Genomic DNA, 25,345 nt, shown 5'->3' with positions numbered 1-25,345 from the left:
AAATTACGACGGCACCGTTACTGCACCGCATACCGTTTTTTGCGAATCTATTATTACTCCTTGTAAATCCGCCTCGAACGCAAAGTACTTCCATACCCGACTCTTGCTATTTGTTTTCTCAATGAGTTGAGGCGGAGGTAGCGCTGCAGCAGCTGCCATCTTTCACGTCTCATGAGATTTTGGGAACATAGTATACACATTTATGTCTGCAGACTCCGTCTTTGGATTGTGTTTAATTTTAGCGTCTGTATCATTTGTCATTTTAGCCCCACAACTGAAGTCACTTTAATATTAAGTATTATAGCTGATGCAATTAGTCGATTAGTCGGTTGACAAGAAAATCATTCGGCAACTATTTTGGTGACCAATTATTCTATTATTAATTATTTTTCAAGCAAAAATGCCAAACATTTTCTGATTTCAGCGTCCCAAATGTGAGAATTTGTTGCTTTTCTTTGTCTGATGTGATAGTGAAATGAATGTATTGGGGTTTTTGGGACTGTTTGTGTGACAAAACAATCAACTTCAAGATGTCACCTTTTTGTTGTGATGAGCAGTTTACACCCATTTATTTTCCATTAATTGAGGAGATAATTGCCAGATTAATCAATAATGAAAATAACCCCAATCAGCAAGGGATATGAAAGTGATAACCATGTCATTGTTATTGTATTATATATAAATAGATGTGCTTTTAGACCAAATTATGTCCCTTTTAAAGATTTGGAAGTTTTTAGGTGTTGTATTGCTTTGTAATTTTCTATGGAGCCACAGATGATTGTGTTACTAAGTTCAATGAATGAAGAGAGGTGGTGTGAACAACAGTTGGTTTCATGACATAGTCTGAATGGATGATCTGCTCAGATATTAGCTGAGTCCGCATGTCTTGTCATCAGAGCTCTTCCATCCAGCTGGTGACGTCCCTGAGAAAGTAAACAACAGCAAACAAGGCTGTGCTATCATTTTCAGCCAAATGACAACAAGAAAAAAATATTCTTCTACATCAGAAAATGTATTGTGCATTTCTGATTATATTATCTATCAGATAAGTTAAGTTTATTTCAGTGATATCACCCAGATGATACACTATGTATCAATTGGCATTACAGACCAACATCAGCACTAGTTCATGACCCAACCCAAGTTCTCTCAGGAGACAAGGAAAAACGTCCCAAAACTTTTGCTTATGAGAAAAAGTTCACTCAAGGGTTGGTTCACTCAGCGGGTGTCTGAGAGTTTATTTACTCCAGTGTATTCTCATTTTGGCTCTTTCTAGAAATAGCTATAGTCTGTAGCATTATGTACTCTGTTCAAGTTTTGTTCACATGAAAATATAGGGGTGGACAACCATATACAGTATATATTGTATTTTTATTGCCTTTGTGTTGTCTTGCCAAGTTTTGTTTTCTATTCCTGGGAAACGGTTCCCCATCAAGTTCAGCAAGATGTGTAGTCTTCTGTAAAGTCTGTCTATCCCTCTATTGTATGTATCACGTAGGGGATGGCATGTTACATTGTCTTTCATAGCCGGCTGTGTGTGGTGCCAATGGTTTGCATAGGAGGGATTTTAGAAAATCAAATGGCTGTAATTTTGAATAGATCAGATCTGTATCTCAACACTGACAAACTTTTGGTCAGTGTTTATTATGGCCGCCCCCTCTTTGTCAATTTAGTCAACTGATCAGTCGTTTTGGTCTTAGTTGGCAAGGACTGTCCCGAATACCATTATTTGGGCTTCGAAGCTTCGGTGAGAAATATTGTGAGGTATTCTAAGCTTCGTGGAACAGCGCAGCAGGCTGACATGTTCTTCTGTCCGTCTGTCTCCATTTCCATCATTTCAGTGCCCGGGACAGTGCCGCTGCCGCACTACTGTTACGCACCTCTATCCACAACAAACATAGATGTCCGTCTGAGAATAACTAATAATAATTCATGTTGAATATGAATGATGAATAGTGTTGTGGGATTATTCCTTATTTTATGGGATATTTGGGGATTTATACTTTATTATTACAGATTTATATATAAAAACTTATAAAAAACTTTTAAAAACGTAGAATTCGAATAGACAACGGTCAAAGCTTCAACACATTTGGGTCAGTCCTATAATCGACTAAGATTTCTTTAGTCGATTAGTCATTTTTCATGCTTTTTCATAAGAAACTCATGAGTACATCTCTGGTAAACACAAAATTTAAAGTGGTGCTTTTGTGCGATTCTTTGTGGAGAGACTCAGTTTCACAGATCTTAATATTAAATCAACTAATCAATTAGTCGACAAAATCGTAAGAGTGTTAGTCGACTAAGATTTTTTTTTTTCGGTCGAGGACAGCCCTAGTGTTTATAAGTTTGAACTTTTGGTTGTTTGACAAGAAAATGTAATCCATCGTCCTCACATTTTATGGCTTTCGGGCAATGCCAGCAATGAAGCTGGGCTGTTTCTTTTCTACAGTTTCCAAGAAGTCTGCAACCCATTAACCTCCACAATGGTTGAATTCTGGTCTTGTTCTTTTGGCAATGGATTCAGCTATAACTATTGTTTTTATAAGTATGGGAAGCTTTGTCATACCAGTCCTCAACTGTGTGCTGCTGTTAAGAAGGTTGAAAAGAGGTTTGAATTGATTCAGTGCTCGTTTCTCAGAAATCCGCAGTTCAAGAGGAAATGCAGTGAAACTTACAATTATTAGGCTTATAACGAACTCTTTCAGTACGTCTGTGACGTGTATGTACATTAGCTCACTTTATAAAATGTTACATATTCTTAGTGTCAGTAATCAAGGAAGCAAGATGGCGTCACGCAGTTCATTCAGACAGTCAATAGCTGGCAAGCGACGCTTCTGCCAGCACGCACCGCCAAACACAAGGTCAAGAGTGGGGTGCTCGACCAGTGAAAAGAGTCCTTTATGGGCTCTGCTGACTGGCGCATTCCAGTAGGGCTTGCACACTTGCCTCTATGACGTGAGGGGTTTGACTTTGGGGTCATCGTCAGAACAATTCCACTTCCCAACATCTTCAACTAGCCCTCTGTGCTCCGTGGAATATCCAAGGTCGAATGATGCACTGTCCCTTGTAATGGCATACACATTTTGAGTTTTAGTGAAAAGCCATCGGGTCTTCCAGTCGATGCATAATGTGTCCCGGATAGAGAAGACTGTCGTGTCTTTGTTCTTGCCTACGTGCTTACTTGATGGCAGTGACGTGTAGCCTATTACAGCAAAGATCAGATAACTCTCTAAATGCAATTTTACCGTCTTGCTGATGATGACAGCCAATGTGTAACAGAGCACTTTTTTGAATGCATGTGGGCCTGAAAATGGACCGAATATTACCAATAACTGCTCTTGTCACTGTGATTCTCCAAATCTTATCCCAGAAAACTATCCTATCTACATATTTTGTCTTTTGGGTATTGGTTTGTATATTTACTTGTGTGAGTAAATGTTTATGGGTTATGTGAATCTGGATACAAATACTGTAACGTACAAGTACTATAATGACAGTAAATTATTCATCATATTGTCCAAAGTATCTAGCACTAAATACCAAGGCACTATTCAATCAGCTGAACTACCCACGCCTTCCATCAGTAGGCTTAGATTTGTTTTTTCAGAAAATTTTGGACTTCAGCTGGTGTAACACATAAGTTTTCGGTCTTCAGCTGCCTTGTGGTCGGGCCTCTGCCATCTCAGACGCTAGTTCTGGGTTCACAGGACCCAACTTACCAGTGTTTCTAAATGTGACAGCCCCTACAGAAATATGGCTGTGTGAAGAAACATTAGAAATGATTCTCACAGTGACTTACCATCCTCCCTCTTTCTCATTCTCTCCCTCTGGTTGCCTGCTACATTTTCCCTCTCCCTCCCCGAAGCACACTTCACTCACTGTGTTTGCCAGTTCTCATGAGCAGTTGAAGAGAGAGTGACCACTTTCCTTTGGCTCTTTATAGAAGTGGATACACTCTGAATCTACAACATTAAGGACTCTCTTCAGTTTTTTTTCCAAATATATCAAATTTGGTACATTAAAAGGAAAATCCATCCTAATACAGTTACACTTGGACTTGGACTCTCTTGATATCATTGAGAAACCAATCCTGTCATGGTCAGCTCTGCCAAAACATGGCAAAAGAGAACATTGAAAGCTAACATTTAAATATATGTTTCATGGCGCGTTGATGGCTGTTTGGAACACTGTAATGTTTATGCTTAACTCTTCCATTAGGGTTTTTGCTGTGGATGTCATGATTTTCTCCCCGACACACCCACCAAATGGGAACAAACATGAAAAGCTGTTGCCAAACATTGTGCAATGTTGGTAGAAAACCCGACTGTCCAACCAGAAAAACATAAACTAATGCAGAATTGCGAAATCGCCTTGTATGCACCGCTAGTGCTCTCCATTTAAAAGGGAATGTAGAACGGCAAGTCAACAAATACAACCACATTGGCTGTGCAACCACTCTGTGTAAGAAGAGGTTCTTACGAATGAGTCATGTTATGTAAGGGCTTGATATGGAGAAAAACAAATATCACAATATTTTTTACCAAATATCTCTATCGATATTATGACGATTGTCGACGATTGTAGGTTTAACTATTGCTGCTTTCACAAAAATTTTACACAATGAAATTTTTGATAAATATTCATCAGTAATGTGGATATAATGACAAAGTTGGTAAAGACAAATAATAGCAGAACAGTCTGGTAAATTCAGAAAATCACATCACTTTACTGTAATACAGCCTTTAAAACCAGAAACAGACAACACTTAATGCCATGTTATGATATTACGATATCCAAAATCTAAGACTATATCTAGTCTCATATCACTATAATAATATAATATTGATATATTGCCCACCCCTATGTTATGTTCCCTGAAATTTCAGATATAAAATAGTTAATTGTTACAACGGACACGCACGGCTATTGCACATATTTGTTAATCAAGCTTTATTTATTCAGGAAGTCTCATTGAGATCTCTTTTACAAAATAGACCTGAAACAAATTACATATACAACATCATAATAAGACAATTCAGTCAGACAAAGCAATCACACACACAGACACACTAATTAAAACAATCACAAATATTATTAGCAAGAAATCCTTTAATGTCCCTCAGAGGAATAAGTGTTTTGCAGTTTGTTCCAGTAGTGAGATGCATAGTACCTATTAGTGTAAAACCTATTAATATATATGAGTCACTTGTGTAGCTGTGTGTAGTTGTAGTTTCTGCCTGAATTACCGATTCATCATTCATAAACACTGGATATGTACTCAACACAATAAACTAGTGTTTAGGGAGGCAACTTTCGGGGATTGGTTGGTGCGTGTCTGTCCAGGCTGAATTGATTCTCAAGTGTTTTTTTTATTTTTTGTACAGACTTGAATCTCATAGTGGAAACAGATCTTGTAAGATGTAGTCTGTGTGAGGCTGGTCCACCTTATTGTAACTTTGGGAGAGCACCGATTGATCTCCAGCCTAAGTTTACATTTTATTTATAAATGTACAAATTATGTTGCTGTTGTATTTTGGAAAGGGAATACCACAACTTCAAAACCACTACGTACATACGTATCCAGTACGTGCTGTACTTGGTGTGACGTTATAGTGTACTTATCAGGTAATCAGAGAAAGGTGAGTCACATACGATGGTGGTGAGTAATGTCTGTGGTTATTTTCCGTGTGTCTCACCCGAATGATGACACAGTGGGTGAAACTTCTTTCCTGAGCCAAACGAAACAATTTAGGCATCAGTAATCTGTACAGATTCTCTGAATAAAGGATTTATTCAAAACTTCAATAAATATAAGGTCAGTCAGGACAACTGGTACCCCATACAACCTAAAGCACAGCACCAACACAGCCAGCAAATCAACGGAAATCTTGCTACCTGAGCCACTAGTGAAACCTGTTTTTTTTTTACTAGATTAATCTTGCGGTTATTTGACCATGTTGAGTTTTGTGATTGAGCTGTCATCAAAAAGGATCTTCCCCACACATCAATAGCATTCCCTGGTTGCACAACGAGGCCCTACATCACACCCTCTCTTTTCCATCTCATTAGTCTACACACCTTTCTTTTGACGCAGCTGCTGCCTCACCCTGCCTGTCAGCGGCAACTGTCCATCATATAGCTTAGATTTCAGGCTATTAGTGCCACATCAATGACAAACCTACAGCCAAGCACATTGGCAAGGCATTCCCAAAGCACTCTGATGCTCGGCAACAACTTATTAAGGCCATGGTAGGGTTTTGAAATGGGGATAAAAGATTGTTTTTTAACTAAGAAGGAACATGTTTCTTTTTCTTTTACCAAAACTATAGTCGGGATGTCAGTGTGTTTGTCTTTCAAGAGTGAAGAAAAGTTTGTATTTCATTCTCAAAATGAGGTGCAACCACTGCAGTTACACTAAACCTCAAGACATTTTGTTTTTTGGATTGATTTGTAGCAATGATCTCTCAAGTTTTCTTTTAAAAGCAAGTCATTGTCCTGGCTGAACCCCTTTTGAGCCCCAATATATTAGTGTGTCTAGGCTTAATATTGTTCCTGATATACAATATAGCATGTGCATCTGTGTTTGATTGCCAGCCGGGGTCACGCAGTAAAGCCACATCGAGAAGAGGGACAACCACTTCTGTTTAGTGATATCCGCCTGAGATGGGAGCCAGATGTGTTCAGTGATGACATGTAGTCAATGTACAAGGCTTTGACCACACACTCCAGAGAAGCAGCAGGAATTAACAGCTTCAGATTGTTGGTGTCAGGGATCTGAAAGAGGCCCTTGTTCACCTTTCGACCTCTACCAGCCTCTAGTCACCCATCACGCAACTGATGACAATCTAAGCATTCAGTAATTCCACCTTTTAGGTAGTGATTTTCCAGTCGCTTATGTCTGTCAGTCACCTGTCATTTGTCTTTGTGTGATTTCAGGATTCCCTTCAAGATTGGACAACCAAAGAAGCAGATTGTCTCTAAAACCGTAAGTCGCTCACTAGAACAGAAGCTCAATTCACTCATCAATCAAAAAGGTTTTGTGCATAAAATGTGATCAAGTCTACGTAAATGGATAAAAACTTGCTTTAAAGCTGCTCTATATGATATCCAGAGCATTAATATAGCAGCAAACATTTATTAGCTATATAAAGATATAGTGGCGTAATGTCTACCTGAGCAGAGAATGAAGTAACTCTCCCTCTGTGTGTGTTGTAATCCAAGTTTCTCCGGGCTTTGTTGTCATAGCCGGGCCGGCCGTGCATGCTTAATTAACGCTGTTAGCTCCATCAGTTTGTCATTGTTTTCACTGTTAGCACCGTTAACTACAAGCCGCTGGCTCATCCGTCGCCATGTTGAGAGCTGTGCGGAGGCAATGAAAATGCTCCCAATCTCGCATTTAGCACCTTAAAGGCGGTATCTGGGAAAAAAAAAATCAATCAATCAATCAGTTATTTGAAATGTAGGCTATAACTGCTGTCAAGGACAGGATGCTGACTTTCATTGACTTAACGGCCACAGGTGTCGCTGTTAATAAGCAATTTCTGATTCTTACATAGAGTCCCCTTTAGTATTTAGATTGTAAAGTTTTAGAATACAAATAGTTCCAATGACATCTAAGAGTACAAATGGTAGCATATGCTGAATCGATGTTACAGTTATGAGAGGGTCCTTGGAAAATGTTTTCCCCTGTAAGGGGTCCCTGGCGCCCAAAAAGTTTGAGAAACCCCTTGTTTATACAACATGAATAGTAGTCTAAATAATTTCATCAGAGTGCCTCACCCTAAAGAGTGATGTCTGAGCCATGCAAGGGGGCAGAGGTGGTTACCTTGAAGTGACAGTGAGTGGGTGATATCCTTGCTGGAGAAAACCACTTCCACTGTAATGGGTCTGTGGCCCGGCAGTCAATGTCAGACCGGGTTCCCGGCTTCCTGTCCCATCCTGGCAAAAACCAGGGAGTGGGTTTGAGCAGCCCAGTTAGATGATCCACTGGTGACAACGTGTCAACTGCCCTCCTCGTTGTTTTGACCACTGTGTTTACATCCAGAAGCCCACAGAGCAACAAGACAGGAAACCCATGCTGCCTCTGTAACCTGCTTGGCATGTTTTAGAGACATGGTTGGACAAGCTGTCTTATCCCTCGTTGACCCTGGGAACTTGATGCACTCAAGTATTTCAACCGCTGAGTTCCTGAGCTGTGGTCTGTGCCCCCCAACAAGTCCTTGTTCCCGAGAAAGTACATGACCCAGGAACTATTGGCGTAAATGTAAAGGGGTTAAACCAATGAACCATGGTTGAGTGATAACACAAGCCTCGAGACTCCAACAACCCATGTACATAATTCATTCAAACTACAAACAAGTACTGGTTGTTACTAGTATTATCCCGGTGATACGAAAATGTCAAAAGGAATTTTGTCCCCAACGTTTTTCTTGACTTAGTTTTTGGGACATGTAGTTCGTCGGACTCTGTATGATGTATGTATACGATTATCATGTGTTCATACCTTGTGATAATCCAATTGACACATTTGAAATAATGAAATCCCAGAATCTTACATGAAATTTGTTCTTTTTTTAGGTTGAAAGAGACTTCGAGCGAGAATATGACAAGCTCCAAAAGTAAGTCCACATTTTGAACCAAGGTCTATATTAAGAAAGACGATCAAAGAGGTTTCCTATATGTGGTATATGTGGTGTCTTTGGAGAGTTTGTGATTGTAATACAAGGTTATATTAAACTCAAAACCTACTTTGTCTGTTGTGTGCTCAAGGTCCAATGCATGCATGTGTGTAAAACTGTGGTCTTTTGGTACCTTCAGTTTGGTGAAAGGTGATTTCTTCTACACCATATCTGTATCCACATTTTATTTTCCTGGAAGTACTGTTCTTAAATCGAGTCATCGGTCAGAAGTCTCCTTGTGCCAATATGCAAGCTTCATTGTCTGATTATCTTCATCATCAGCATTTCATTTTCTAGTTATTTAGAAGTTAAATGAAACAAAATTAATAGCCTTATGACAAGTGTTTGTATTATTTATCATAAAATATATATTCGTTATTGTGCATATTCTAGTCAGAGAAATATGAAGTAAGAAGAATGAATCAGACACACTGTATAGAAAAGATGATGGAAGATCTTTTCACAAATACAGTATACACATGTTGTATCCCAAATTCGATAGTTGTGTATTATACAATTATTTTATAATTTTGCTTGTAGATATTTTGGCTTTAAATGTTTACAAAGCACTCTGACAAAACTCACACTTAACATGCTCCTCATTGTACACACAGTTTCTTTGTCCCACTCCATTTGCCAATCCCTGCTGCGTTTGGGCACATTTTTTTTCTCAACATTGAACTGTGAAAGGACCCACATTTGTGCTATCGTGTTGTCTGAAATTAGAAATTGGGAAAGAGAGCTTTCTTTCCATTAGATGTTCATCAGATGATAAACTTAGATTAAAGCTAGAAGTTGAAGTTATAATGATATGGAATTTCCTGTGGACATTCTCAAGGCTTTTTACAAGCAACTAAAAAGCCTAAACTGAAAAATGAAATATATTAACAGTTGACTGCTATTATTTAACCAGCCTACTTTGAATTGAGTAACATGATGTCAGTGTTTCTATGAAACAAAGGAGGGGAGAGGGGTTCAGAGAAGTTATGCACCAAAAGACCTGAGAGCTCAGTACATTGGGGCCTTCTCTTACTGCGAGGCTGAGGTTAGAGAAACTCCCTGAGGGCCCCGCAGAATGAGTGGGAGCACCATTTTCCTCTCAGGTTTTGTTGAGTAGGAGGGCCCATTATCAGGAAGGTGTGGTGCCAATAGACCTTATAGATGAGTCAGAGCAGCAGGCATGTACGGACTTTTAGGTTCTCCACCCTGGAGATCCATATCAGCACACCGTGGTTCATCTGTGACCTAAATATACTCGGTAGACTTCACCATGATTCCTGTTTTTAAGTTCTGTCTGCCTGGCAAAAGATTTTAGTGTAAATTGACATTTGATTTTGTTGGATTAACAATATTGAATCTAAAATAAGTATAATTCCCATGTGCACAGCAGCATGCTTCTCATACCGATGCAGGGTTTTTGAGGCCGATACTGATATCAATATTTTAGAGTTACAAACGTCTGATAAAAATTTAATAGCCAATTTTCATTTAACATAAACGCATATCACACACAAACATTGCTAGATCGATTGATAAGGAACCCTTACATTTGTTATAAATAGGGCTGTCAATCGATTAGAATATTTAATTGCAGTTAATCGTGTATGTGAGCTAAGACATTGTATGCTTAAAAAATAAACATGTCAGTGCTCTCTATGTGAATACTATCAGCAGCTTCACTTTTTACGAATTTTCTTAAACGACATATACACCGAAATGTTATATCTGCAATTAGCAAATATACCACCTGGTTCTTGTGTGAACTGACCAGGTATTTACCCAAAAGGAATCTGGTGTGAATGGTCAAACGTGGTTGAATGCCTGTTCATTATCTAGTGTCATGTGAGGGGTGTGTGTGTGTGTGTGAAAGTCCTATAAAATGCAGTAGTGTCTTTCCAGTTATCAATAGGCGATGTGGCTAGGTGATTGTGGCTGCACAGACCCAACATTGGGGCACTGGAGCAAGGAGCAGCAGCTGTTCTACTAGGCCGCTCTATTAGCACCTTTTGGAAAGAGACTCCAGGCTCACCTGGCACTCATCCAGCATGGCTCTTTCTCTCGCTCTCTCTCAGTGCTGACAGAGTAGGGAAGATGCAACAGCATTGTGCAACACATTTAAAAGTAGGAGGTACTATTTGGAACACGAGTTTCACATGCACAAACAAGCACTACAAGAGCACATCTTGAGTGCACAGGCATTGGGCTCAGAGCACGCTAGTTTGTTTACATGGTGAGATGCTTTCACCCACTATCCTGCAACCCGATCTCCGTGACTGGCAGGGTTTTACTGTTACACTGTTATTTTCCTCATTCCATATTTGTCTCTTTTCATTACTCTCAAGTGTTAACTGTGTCAGCCAATTTGCAAGACTATTTTAGTTTGAGTTTGTTTTGCACGATGCCCTTCATTGACTCCACTGGCATTCAGAATTGCATTCAAAACAAAGTTGAGTTATGTAGTATGATTTCTCAACTGTTTAAACTTACTGTCATCGCAAAAATGGAAATGATAAAACTGACCACATATCAGTATTTCCAGATATTTTTTGGTGTGTTCACATGGACATGAATAACCTGTTTATGATTGGGTTATTGGAGTATCCCGTTCATGTGTTTGAGCATGTAAACACTATATCCCGTTTTCTGAAACCGGAATCTTCTAGCTGGAGTACTCCGAAAGAAACCAGGATACTGTTGCATATATACACCTTAACCCGGGCTGGTTATTTAGCACCGCCAGCTATCTATGCAGCCAAGTGATGTAACAGAAATGAAAACAATAGCGGCAGCGAAAGTGTCTCACGTTTGAAGCGACAAAGAAACGGACTGTGCGTTCAAATACTCATACTACCATACTATTTAGTATGTTCCAATGTCAAATGCAGTATGCCAAAAATACCAGGATGTCCTACTGCATCCGGTCGCATTTTGCAGTATGCACGCCAGCATGTTTTTCTGGCTATTCTCACCCACAATCTTCTGCGAAGCGGATATATGAGCAAGAGGGTCGAAGTTATGACGAAATACTACGTCCCAATTGAATGCATACTGCATTCAACAGTACGTAATTTGTAAGAGGGGCTGCGGTATGTACTAAAAGTAAAAAGAAAAAGTATGCGATTTGGAACGTAGCCTATGTTTTGTCTTTTCATCCACTGCTCCCCTCCTCCTGCGTAGTGGTAGTGACTGTGGAGGACAGTGTTATAAGAGTAATGTAACTGCTTTCTGGAATAGCTCAGCAAGTAGTGTGTGTGTGTGTTTGTGTGTGTGTTTAGAGAAAGAGAGAGAGATGGTGGATGAGCTCAGAGCAGACAGGTGTTGACGATCGAAGCAGGGAAGAAATTAGCAGTTAAGTTGTCAAGTGGTAGTAAATGTACAGTGTAGTGGTTGATATTTCCTGTCACTCATCTCCCATTGCCGGTTTGTTTTTGTAAAAATCACAGCACCTGTGCAAATAGCATGCAGTAATCAGTCACTGGGGTTACTACTATTTATCATGTATACAGGGAATATGAATACCCCGATTTCTCTGTGCTCATGTAAACACCATATCCTGAATAGGATCATAACCGGGATAAGCCTCATAAACGGCTTATTCATGTCCACGTAAACGCACAAATGTCAGAAGCAATTTTCTAGCTGCAGGTATAACTCAGAACAGAATATGCTGCATGGAAATAATGCCTCTTAGGTCAGCTTTTAAATTCTCTTCAGGTGTTCTCAACAAAACAAAACAAACTGGGATGATTGTCTGATCATACGGGGACCTGAACTCTTCACAGCACATTCATTGTCCAGGTCCACATGGAAAAGTATTTAGTGGGCAACCTCTGTTATGGAAACAAGAAGAAGCCCTCTAATTATAATACTGGCTAAATCCTGTCTGAAGAATTGTTATACAATTTGAGTAGCATTTGCTGCAAGTAGAAGTGTCTATTTGTAAATATCTGCAATGTAAGAGTCATTGCTTTAGAGGAAGGCTGATATGGCTTATGAGACCCAGTTACATCTAATTGGCGAGAGAAATACAAGAAGTTACTGTGGAGATTGTTCTGACAGAATGTTTTTTTTCCTGTGGTGTGAACAATAAGGGATGAAGTTACATCATTTACTGCAAATGACATTTTTGGAACAACCTCCATCTGGTCTGTGGCGATTCAGTATAAAATCCCAAAACACGTCAAGACAAACAAAAGCATGTAGAGGACGAGTTCTGATAGGAAATAATTAATGATTTTTAGTTAGCCTTAGACCCTACATCCTCACAGTTTACCAGCCCTTTGTTAAAATCAAAAGCTGTTACATATACAATCTGACATGGGCTAATACCACTAAATGTTTCTGATGCTGTTGTTGACAGTTGTCCACGACCTCACATGCTTTTTTATGACAAACATGTACAAAATGCCGGTGTTATGATTGTACTGTACAGTATATGATGCAGACGATTCTCATTAATTACTGTATTTAACTAAGAAGTTATTTGGCTTCAAAACTCGCTGGATTGTGCTGCACAAGCTGTTTGGTTTAATTTGATGATAACAGTATGTTGTCCATTTTTTGGAGTTGAACATTTCCTTTACTGTCCTGTCACCTGTGTTTTGTTTTATGAAATGAAGCAATGTGAGATAACTCATTGTGTGTTCTATGGACATATTAAAAGCTTCCCTGATAAATGAATAATGATAATGATTTTGAGGTGAATTAATCCTTTTGAAGCCATACTACTTAGGTTTAAAAGTTTTAACAGCCATTTTTGATGCAGCAGAGAACCAATCACATTCATGCACCTGTGCTCTTGCTGGAAAAACTGCCAAAACCCTATATTTGGAGGCACCACACTGCCATTTGTGATTTTTCCTAGCCATATGTGGGCTACCACAATGTCCTTAAATCTCGTGGCCAGTGGCCATAGTGCCCCCAACAGAAATCCTATGGGATTACACAGCTATTGTCTTCCTTGTTAATATAATCCCTCAAAGCAAAGATGAAAATGAAACCGCCACGTTCCCTTTTTCATCAAACCAGGAGAAATGATATGACAGCAGTCTCAGGGGAGATTCTAAACCCCTCGTTTGCCTTAATTGATATAATGAATGGCATGTGTTTTCAGCCTCCATAGTCTGGTAATTGCCATTTTTAACACCCATCAATGGAATATGTGCAGTGGAATGATTGAAGACATTAATGCTTTTGAGCGGAAATGTAGTTGACAGTAACAAGAAGGATTCCCTGTATTATTAATTAGCTAACGGATGTTATAATAACATTTTATGTGGAATCAATGAAATGTGTAATTCCTTCATGAACCATGTTTTTTTATATACTAATTTCCTTTTCTAGGTTTTTGGTTTGGATGTTTTCTGTGTCCATGTCAACACGTTTTGACTGGATGGAATAGATTTTGAAACATATTCAGATTAATTATGATACGGTTGTGGAGACAGTATACCATTGTTTGTTATACATTTCAGCAGATATTTCCCATTGTTGTCAGTGTTGCTGATGCTATACTGTATTACTAGACCGGAAACTGGCTGATAATCATTCTTCTTCTTGTGTTACAGGCTGGAGGATCAGACGAAAAAGCTTCACAAGGACATGAAGAAAAGCACTGAGGCTGATTTAGGTGTGTTCTACCACCAACGTGTGCGCTACCGCCTGGTGCGCCATTGATCTCCACTTGTTCACCAATGTACTTGATGTTGCTTGGCAGGTTTTTCAGGGCTAGAAAGGCGCTTTGGTTGCCTTGGCTTGTTTGGTGGCGCATCAGTTCTCTGAGCGACTCGACAAATGAGACGGTGCGGGCCTTTGCCTTAATCTTTTATAGGTTTTTCCAGGCTATCATAGTGTGTGTGTGTGTGTGTGTTTTGGATTTATGAGTGTAGGGCTCGATTTGTCTACCATCTCTGCCTTCATTTATTCAAGCATTTTGTCGGCCACAGAAACCATGTTTACTCTACTTTTCTTATTTGCTTATTTGTTGGTTTTGGAGTTGTGTATTTGGGAAGCAGCAGTAGACATGGCCTGTGGTAAGTAGTCAGTTGTGGGGGTGGAGGAGCGGGGACGGATGGAGGAGTGAGAGGCTTCTTCATTTCCTCTCCTTTGTGCTCTGGAATATGGATGTCTGCATCATCAAAGTGTCATAGCTGTCAGGCCCTCATTATCGTTAATGGATTCCATCTGTTGCACAGGTCCCGTCTCCACCAACTGCTCCCAAACAAAGAACTGGACCTACTCTGCATGTCAGCACTGCATTTAATACACTGCTTTCTATATCGACCGTCATTTATCAAGTCAAGGGTGGTGATATGCAGAGCTCTATTGAACTCACTTCCAATTAGCTGGTGAGGGACGATAATATCTTTTAAGGCTTCGCAAATTTCAATTAGACTAAGTAACAGAAGGCAAGGAAAGTGGGGGGGATAACTGTGCTTTGCATACTGAGGAATTGTTCATGTTGTTTCAGCCCCAGGTGATTACAAAAGGCTTCACTTATTTGCACCTTACTAACACAAATAATTAAATCACTACCCCCAGGTCACCTTTTTGGTTTTCACGACCCAATAATAAACACGTCTCTCAGCCATATCAGAAAAGGCCAAATCAAGCAATTTGTTACCTGTCAAATGGAGTGAGATGCCAAAAAATGCCACACAATGATAATTGATTGGTTGAGAATTGGTCTTGAGAGAATCCTGAGGGAGTGTGAAAAGAGACCAGCGACTGTTCCGCATCTCCATGAAGCCCATTTTCACCACAGCCTCTCCTGTCAGCTTGTATCTCCTCAGTGACGCTCATTTATTTTGACTGTGAAGCCATAATCTGATATGTGCTCTGTGTCTAAACAAAGTGGCATGAGTGCAGATTAACAGTAATTGGTGCTGTCAGTGTAGAAACGTTGCAAAGATTCTTGGTGAATATTTAACACGGCAGCCAGCCCCATCAACCCCTCAGATTGCTACAATGGGGGCAGCACTGTGCCACTTTGCTCTTCAGTTCTTTCCCGAAAGCTCACTTTTGAAGACCCTACCACATACAGACACACACACTGATGAAACGCTTAAAGCCTTAGGGTAATTCACAAAAATGGTTTAAGAAAAACGTAAAAAATCTGGCGTTGAATTGGATTAGAATATGTAGAGATGAGGACATCTTCAGTAACCATTTATATGAGCTGTATATGTTACATGATTGTCTTTTTAGACTATGTTTTAACAGTATCCTCTGCTTTGTGTTTGTGTGTCTGTCAGCCATGTCCAAAGCAGCAGTGAAGATCTCTGTAGACCTGCTGAGTAACCCGCTCTGTGAACAGGACCAGGCCTTCCTGGAGTCCATGACCGCTTTGGATACAGCCATGAGAAGGATGGATGCCTTCAACCAGGAGAAGGTCAGACCCATTCCCACAGTCTTTCACACTTTTAATTTCAGTATGTTGTCTCACTCTTTTGCTGTCTTTCTCCGCTTTGTTTCCTTGGCATTTGCCACTGGCACAGATACCATTAGATTAGTACCGGGGGAAATGTCTTTCCTCAGACATACAAAGTAGGAAACTAGACGAGTTTTTTGTTGGAAATGCGTGTTTTCGTATTTGTCAATATTGTGCAGCCTGTGGACTAAAAACTATCCGTATGTCTTTCCTTCTGCTGTTTTTGAAAAGCATCTGTGGCATCATCCTCTATAAGCTCATGCTACTGGTTATCAGCTGTGAAGATTGATGCATTTGTGACTCACTGGTGTCTAAAATAACTCATACAATGGAAAGGCCTTTTCTCAACAGGGAAATACTGTATGTTCTACCACAAAATCCACAGAAGTAGCTCTGTGCATGGCTTGCATAGCGAACAACTCTATTGTATTGCTTGCATTTGTTATTGAAACAAACATTTGGCTTCAGTTCAACACTTTTTTTTTACATAGATGGTTCACCGTAAATGGTAAATCGACTTGCATTTATTTAGCGCCTTTCTAGTCTTCCAACTACTCAAAGCGCTTTAAAGCTGAAGTAGGCGAGATTGGAGCAAATATGATTTTAAAAAAGTTATTTTTATAAAATAGGTAACCTGAAAAAAATCATGTGCCTCCGATGCTCCTAGCATCTGCAAGATTTCACAGACCGGAGGAAAACAAGCAGTCAGAGCTGATCTGAGGTCTGCTGTCCATCTAGTGTCTATGAGAGCCGGCTGTCAATCACTCGCGAATTCCGACCAAACGGTCAAATTAGGCAGCGCTGATCAAATATGAATCAATATTATGTTACGTTAATGCCTATTTCTCGCCTCAAATGTTTTCAGAATCATCTTCTAGTGCACGGTTTAGCTGTAAAATTATAAAGTTTGTGACGTGGACGCCATTGTAAAATCTGTTGAAGGAATGCCAAGTTCTGGTCACATGACCGGAGCACAGCCAATAGGAACGCTCTCTCTCTGAAATGACCTGTGATTGGTGTGATTAGATTTTTTAAAGGCTCAAAACAGAGCCATGAGGAGGTGCAGAAGTCTAGTTATCTCTCAGAACACTTGAATTACAATATGCTGAAAGGTTATTATGGAATTTTTGCCCAATGATGCCAAAAATATACTGCCTACCGCCACTTTAAGGCGCAGACACATCAAACCGACATCAGAGAACTAACAGCGAAGAAGGCCGCCTGTTGCGTCGTTTCACGTAGCCCGTATCTTGGCCAAAAAATTGCACTCAAACACACTGCATAGACTTCAGCCAACAGCCAACTGCCACGTACATCTTATGACTGTGTGAAATTAATTGACTCTCCATTCCGCTCCATACCAGCAGGTCGCAGTTGTCTGTATTCGTTATTAAAAAAGGGAAGACCTAGGACGGCGGGTATACAAGCAGTTGTTATGATACATACATTAAACAAAGCGGCGTTTGCCGACCATTTTCTCACCACTCTCACTCACCACTTAGCTTCATTCAAGATGGCAATGTCGCTGTGAAAATATCCGTGTACTGGCACGATCATATGAGATGAAGATGAAAAATGAAAAGAGCCTTCTGTGATTGCTACTTGTTTGCTTGTTTTCCTCACTTCCATTTCTCTTCTTGTGCACTGATTCGCTTAAGCTGAACAGCCAATCAAAATAATTTCTCTCACCAACGGGCTCCACTGCCGATTCAACATGCTGAAAAAACCTCCGACACGGCCAGACTAGAGCCGACGGTGCGGGGCACAACACAAAAACTAGCCCGACAAACGCTCACCAAAGGCCCCAAACAGTCCGACGGCCAACCGTTGGCTTGGTGTGTCAGGGCCTTTACACTACATGTCAACATTCACCCATTCACACACACATTCATACACTGATGGCTGAGGCTGCCATGCAAGTTGCCAACCTGCCCATCAGGATCTAATCTAAATGCTCAATCAACACCCTGGGAATCACCAAAGTTTCAGATCTTCCCTCCAGACTGACACACAGGCAGACCCAAACTGACGCTGCCATCCATAGAGCCACACTGCTAGTGTGGCTAGAATATGGTCCATAACTTCCTTCACCTACGTTTCCTCTCTTGTGGCACTTTTTTTTGTATTTTGTATTTAGAGTATTTGTTGATTTGTAGTGTGTTTCCCGTAATCTTTGTGTGCTTTTCACTCTTGTTTTGTCCTAAGGGGCAACCACAGATAGGCAGACATTTCTTTCCAGAACTGTAAGCAACACAGCGTACTGTTGCCTCGCTCTCTCTCTCTCTCATAGCTGTACTTTGTGAAGATCTCTTCTTTGGCTGTCAGGCCTTTTCAGATTATTTGCAGGGTGCACTTCAGGTTTTTGATTAGAATCATCGCCACAGGTAGTTATAATATGAATCATAGTGGCACCGCATATGTACATCCTCAAGGCACTACGCTGTGAAGGGTAGACTTTTAAAAGAGGAAAAAATACAGGAGATCACACTAAGGCGTATACCGATTGACTTTTTTCCATCTGTGTTTTCTTGACTCATTGCCCTGCTGTTAGGTGTTCTGGGCTTTTTCACATTTGTAGCCTTCAAAATATTCCCCTTCCTTTTCACAGTTAGTTGTGTATCAGAATGATTTCATAACTCCACAACAGCAATCTAACAAAGTGGAGAAAATGAATACCTTACTACGAAGTGGATCATTGTTTTTATTCCATGGTTAAATTGTAATGTAGTATCTCGGGAACAGCACACCATCTGGATTTGTGCGTATTGGGTTGAGTGGACATGATTTATATGTTCTACGAAACCTCATGAAATGGACTCGATTTCCATAGAAAATCAAGCTTTAACCGATTACTGAGCGAAGCAGTGTCCATGCTACAACCCAAACTCCCACAGAAATGTCTTATCATTAAAACTAGTCAATTTTGAACTATATTTTCAATCTAAGTAGCATGACTTGGATAATAAATATTGCGTAATTTACTTCTACTTTGATAGAAAGCGACTTAAATGTGACATAGAACAAGAAAGTTGTTGTATTGTGTATAAAATAAGCTTAACGTGTGAGGTGGATTTTAAGTAACTAAGCTGTGGCAGTCACTTTTGTTTCCTTCCTTTCTTCCTCAGCTTTAAAATACCCGTCTTTTAGACTGGCTTTGCTCACAGCTCATCAAATTTTACAGGAGGAGCCATTTTGAGTGACTAGACAAAGTAGACTGTGGGTTGGATTGAGCGTGTGGGTTTGTGACCCGGGGTGCGTGTGTTCCAGGACTTGGCTTGGTCGAGTGCCCAGGAGAGCGCTCCTGCCAGTTTAACTGTTTTCAGCATAAGAGTAACTTTTACATTCTTCAGATTTTATACAATATCAAATTTATTTGCTTTTTTTGTTTCATTTTTACTGTCTTTGAATTTTGAACTGAAGAAAACTTTTCACCACGCACACTTGACTGTCATTGGATAAGTGATGTTGGGGACTCTCCACATCATTTGAAGAGCAAAGTTTGAAGATGTACTCTTTCAGCATCAAAGTCTGCATGCTTACCTTTTTCCTCCTGGCTAAAATTACATCCTTTATCTCTGCCAGCTTTCCTCAGTACCCTCATCAAGTCTCTCAGTCATCTCTCATTTCAATGTGATTTTGTATATTCACATTTTAAGCCTCTAGTAGTGAAAAACTTGTCTTTTATAGTGTATAGTTCTGGCTCCATGATGTGTAGTTTTCCTGTTTGACATTGATTCAGCTAGGCACTTTGATCCCAGCACAGTTTTTCACTTGTGGAGGACAACAGTCACCAGCTGTATTGACGTGGTTGTATGTTTTTTTTAAACACACTTTCATCCGGAGTGGATTTTGACAGCTAGGTCACACCTGATTTTCTCTGCACTTCTTTCAGTCTTACTAAATAAAAATCCTTGCCTTAACACAATGTTCAGTTCCGGGTTTCTGGGCAGTGCTGTGTGGCTGAACAGCGAGCTAAAGGCAAAATAGCGATTGTGAGCACTTTTTGGTCAGCCTGCTATGTGGAATATCACCCCAGGTTTGCAAGGTGTTTTAAAATCCAGCACAGCTCACTGGAACACTACTCGAGCTTCTCCCTTCAAGCTGACTGTTGATTCTGACGGCACCGGCAGCAAACCCTATTGCTCCTGCAAAACAGACACAAAAGCATCCACCCTTTGCTCTTCTCCGCGTTGAGACGAGATGTTCCGCCGCGGGGCCCGCAAGTGAGAGAGCCAGCAGATAAAACGTGCAGCGATAATGAAGGCAGCAGTGGCCCAGGTCTGTGTGTTTATTTCTGGGGCTGAGGAGGGCGCACAGCCCCGCCGGCACACTGCTGCCGAAGCTGAGCCCCAGTGTAGATGGCGGCAGCGCAGTAGAGGATGCTCCGTTTGGAGGGATATTGATTTCCTCTGCGATCTGTGTGTATTTTTGGGAGGCCTGTGTGCCGGGATGGCCTCTGCCCCGTGACTCACTGATGGAGACTACTGCTTGAGCGCCGGCCTCAGGCTCTGCGAGGCCTCCAAGGAATAGCTCTGCCCCCCCCTCTCTGTGGGAAGGGGCAGAGGGTAGAGGGCACCAGCATGCTTAAGCAAATCTGCCGCTGTTGTTCTCCCTCCTCGCTGCATGCTCTCACCTTAGAAGCAGCGGCGCAGCTCAAGTCAGGGAGAGGGGGGGGATGGTGTGAATATGTAAAACAAAGAAAATGTGAATTCCCATGTACTTATTTGTTATTGGTTCTCTGTTTTCCCTCAAACCACAATCAACCATTTTGTACTTGGAAATCTGCCTGTGTGAAGCAGCGAGCGTTGCTGTATGTTCTCGTAGATGGTCAGGGCATTTTTACAGAGCACAGCTGCGATCTCGCATCTTTTGTTGTTGTGTGATTGACTGTCCTTCCAATAGCGAGTGAACATATGATTAGTGGAGCTGCTCACCGTTTTCATGCAGCTGTCGCTTCACATCTCGCTGCTTTAAATTCTCCCTCACTGTTTTCTCAGTATTTACTCTTCACTTGACTCGATTGCCTGGTTAACTTGCTCGAAGATCCGGTAGCAACAGTCATTTTGAATCTGCAATGTAAATGACGCTGGAAACTTTATTAATTGTGCGCCAACTTCTGTCGATGAGACCTGGTGCCGGGGCTGGAGGCCTCGAGATGAGATGTTCGTTTACTTCCATTTAACACCCCCCTTCCCCTCCTTCCCTCCCCTGTCGGTTCTGGCAACCAGAAGGAGAATTGCAGGAAAAATATAAACTGTTATTGTTAAAATGTTTGTTTGCAAAGAACTTTCATCTTGTAAGGCAGCCCACCCTCCACAGGATTTGAAATCAGTTGGGCTTTGCTTTCATGTCCGTCCCCTGACAGTTCCATCCTTTTGTATTGCGAGCTCGATGAATATTCAGGGGTTTCTCCTCGGGGCTTGTGTACAATAAAAGAGTCAACGTCACGAAAGTTTCTTTCCAAGGCCCCCCCTCTTCCATTTTTTTTCTTGAGTGCTCTGTTTGAAATATACACAATTGTTGATGTTTGTGCAGTGGCATTACTTTGCAGCTAATGAGCGAGAGATGTAGATGCTGTTTTGTTCCGACTTTTAATTTTGATGTAACTCAATTTGACAATGAATAACAATTTGTAATGTCTCTTCCCTTGATATAGAGGTGCCTATTGCTTATGTTAACACTTGTTCTTTTTATGACAGGTCAACCAGATACAGAAGACTGTTATCGACCCTCTGAAAAAGTAAGTGTCCATCTTTATTTCGTGTACTTTTTGTCACTGCTATATTTTAAAGGTTGGTGTTAAATGTCTCTCTATACCAGACCAAGGTCAAATAGTTGTTGTCGATAAGTTTAACATTCGTTTTGGAGCAGGGTGATAGAGTTGTTCACATAGTGAATTTAGATGCATTATAAAAATGACAGGAAAGTATTGTAAAGTTGCAGCGTAGTTCAGTTCTTCTGGCTTAATGTTCCTGATGTGGTAAATCCATATGACACACTGGGCAGATTAAGTCCAGCGCCTTGTAACATTTTTATTGTTTGACCCAGCTCTGCTCTTTACACTGGTAGTGCTGGACCACAGGAAGGCCTGAAGTGCAGTAATACAGATTGTAAAAAATGAACTAGGGAGTGAGCGGTGCTGATGTGGTGGTAGCGCGTCTGGAAGAAAGTTTATTTGGTTCTCGTTCCTAATACTCGCCCCCATTTGAGAAGGCGGTGAGTGCTATTCCATTCCTTAAGCCTCACTTTTTCAATCATGCACACACACACACACACACACACATACTGTACTCACACACATGCAAAGCAGAGGTCCTGAAGGGAGTGGTTGGACTATCCCACCCTACTTCCGGAGCTCTTGTTATGGTTTTGCTTCCTCCTCTTGGCTCCTCCCAGGAGATTATGCTGCGTAAGAGAGCATGTGTAAATGTTTCTATTGCAAGTTTATGTTAAACCTCAGAAGCTTGTTAGTTTATTTAAAAAAATGACCAGTGTGAAGAGATTCCTCTGTAAAACAAATAGGTTGGGTTAGTGTGTGCGTGGGGATGTGTGTGTGTGTGTGTGTGTGTGTGTTAAGCCCCTTCTTCCTCGTGTGCTCCGGTGGCGGAGCAATGACAGGATGGAATGGTTCTAATTTCCTCTTCCTGGTGGGCGGCAGGCGGACGTGTGGGCAGGCTCAAAATGTGGCAAAGGGCCCAGCTTCCTGGGCCCAGAGCCGTGGATTGGTTGAGGAGGAGAACTGTCTCAGGACAGCGCACACTCTCACACAAACACCAACCCAGATTTTGGAGGGGGTGCTGTCTCACAAATATGGTATTTTAGACCATAAAGTTAGGCATTTACATGATTCGGAAATAGAGCACAGGAAGTAAGTTCATAAACGAGTTTTTTTAATTAAAGCAAAGCTAAACTGGCCCTTAATTTTTTTTTTTCCCTCCTTAAAAACACATCACTAATAGTTATTGGTTTTATTAGTAAGTGACTTCTATAGAAAACTGAGACACAAAAGCTACTATACTTTAAAGCTTCCATTAAGATTCCATTAGTCCATCACTAATGAATATTTTTCATTGTTTACTTAGTCTTGAAATACTCTATTGGTGATCTTGTGTCATCATCAAGAGAATTAGAGTTGAAAAGGAGAACGTTAATGTTAATGGAAGACCTTGAATGGGTTGTGTGTGTGTGTATATGTGTGTTAGGTACGTGCTTGTGTCCGTGTGTTATTGCCATTTAAAATTTTGGCATTCTTAATACTAGATGTGGTAAAATGTACAGCAAACAAATGAAAAAGAAGCAGCCCCCCTACTTCCCCCAACCCCCCCATGTCTCTTTCTCTTTCCCAGACGTGAATTTCGTCCACTCAGCGGGGTCACTGAATGACATCACTGTGTTTATGTGAAGGGAGGGGAGTGCGTGGGCATTGAGGCATTTGTGTTATCTAGGCTGACTAACCTAGCCCTTTCTGCTCCGTTGCTCTTTTGGGTCAGACAGAAGTCAAGCCTGTTTTGAGACCTCTGCCCTGGGTTGAGCTATGACAGGACAAGCCATATGATTCACCCCTCTCAATCAGAGGAAGACCCGGCCCCTGGAGCCAACAGGACTATTTGGCTTTAGCTGTGGGGCTGATGCAATTTTGAGGGGAATTGAAGTTCAGTTTTGTACCCAGGATGTTTGGTATGAGGTTCTCTTTCTTCTTTTTTTCCCCCAACATATCTGGTGTATCATGTATCCAGGCTACCTGAGTTTTGAGCAACAAAGCGTAAGGCAAGTTGCGGCAGATAAAACTCTCCTTCTGCTGAAACAAAGGATGTTCTGCTGGCATTTACGTCATACACTCACAAGTTCCCATGGCCCACTGCTCGTAAAGCTAGGGTTGGTAATCTTGAGAAACTAGCAAGATTATGCTAGATATAAAAAAATTGTCCAATCGAAAAACTGAGCCCAATGTACATCAATTTTGTAGGTCCTTTGCAAGAAAATGATTGAAATTGCTCTAAAAAAATCTGTGTGCTGGATTTTTCTAACTTCCATTTATGTCCATCGTTCACTTTATGCTCCTCTGGGAAGCGGCCGGGCAAAAAGTTTAATAAAATAAATAATAAGTAAGTAAATAGTTATAATAATTGTATTGTTCAACACAGGCAATATAATAGAAATCATTTTGTTTTACTTTTGTACAACACTTTGTAGGCAGACGTTTTATTGGAAGTCGCTTTCAGTCCAAAATGGCAGAAGTGTAGCTCTGCTGCTGGGCACCGAGCAATTGGCCTTCATTTCTTACATTCTTTGCTCACAGCTGTCAAGCTAGCAGCTTGTGGAAGACTCCGATGACGTGCAATGAGTGCACGGGCAGAGTGCAACACAGGTAGACTGGCAGGTAACCCGTCCAGTCATTTCATTCAGGCCAAATGAAATGATTGGACGAGTTTATTAGAGTCTTGCGACAGCAACAGTACCGGATTTTTTTTCCGTCAGAGCATTTGATTTATTGGTTGATTTCGGGATGTAAAGAGAATTTCAACAAATATAACAAAAAATGTTTTGAAGAAGATTACTCACCCTAGCTTTAAACCATTTTTAAAACAGGTGTTATTTATTTTACATTCACAGGAAGAATATTTTAACAAAACTGGCCACGTGATGTAAACCTTCAGTCACTCTTCAGTCTTCATCTGAGACTGTGACACTTTGGCGGTGGTAATTTGCACATAAACAACACAGCAAACCACGTTTTTAGTGGTTTGCTGTGTGATTTCTGCAGTAGTGAGTTATGTGACGGTGATCGTCAAAATGGAGAGCCAGCCTCCAAGACCGAGGGTGTCTAGACCAGACTTGGGCTTGGCCGTCGGGTCAGACTGGCCTGTCTGTGGATTGGCAGCTGCTCATAAACATACTCTCTGGTCCAGATGCTATTTCCATCCAGCGTGTTCACCACACCCTGACCTGTCACATGGACGGTGGTGTGCCCTTGGCCCCCGTGCAGCCCTCAACCAGCGCAAAACCTCACCCAGACAAGGCTGACCGCAAATGCAGACCTAGCCGGCTGGCTGGTAGTTGTCCAGCCAAGGCCAGGTCATCGAGGGAAATGTCCCGTAGCTATCATTACAAAGTACAGTCACCTTCAACCAGATCCAATGCTGCATATTCTGGTGTGGGAGCCTTTGACACAGCTGAGTCACCGTAACGTCTGGACACAGAGAGCCCTGAGTGGAAGTGAGACATCAGCATCCAG

The 25,345-nt window shown here is 41.0% G+C and overlaps 1 protein-coding gene across 1 annotated transcript in view; it reads left to right on the top strand.

The window, feature by feature from the left end:
* Positions 1–25,345, top strand: part of bin3 (bridging integrator 3) — a 34,764-nt gene that overhangs the window by 1,782 nt on the left and 7,637 nt on the right. The window contains exons 2-6 of the mRNA XM_037778452.1: positions 6,940–6,988; positions 8,581–8,621; positions 14,249–14,310; positions 15,935–16,071; positions 21,810–21,850. Of these exons, the coding sequence (XP_037634380.1) occupies positions 6,940–6,988; positions 8,581–8,621; positions 14,249–14,310; positions 15,935–16,071; positions 21,810–21,850 (330 nt within the window). The remainder of the gene's footprint in view (positions 1–6,939; positions 6,989–8,580; positions 8,622–14,248; positions 14,311–15,934; positions 16,072–21,809; positions 21,851–25,345) is intronic.

This window comes from Sebastes umbrosus, chromosome 8, assembly GCF_015220745.1.
Source record: "Sebastes umbrosus isolate fSebUmb1 chromosome 8, fSebUmb1.pri, whole genome shotgun sequence".
NCBI lineage: Eukaryota > Metazoa > Chordata > Actinopteri > Perciformes > Sebastidae > Sebastes > Sebastes umbrosus.
The sequence above is the reverse complement of the archived record's forward strand: the minus strand, read 5'-3'. Positions and strand labels throughout refer to the sequence as shown.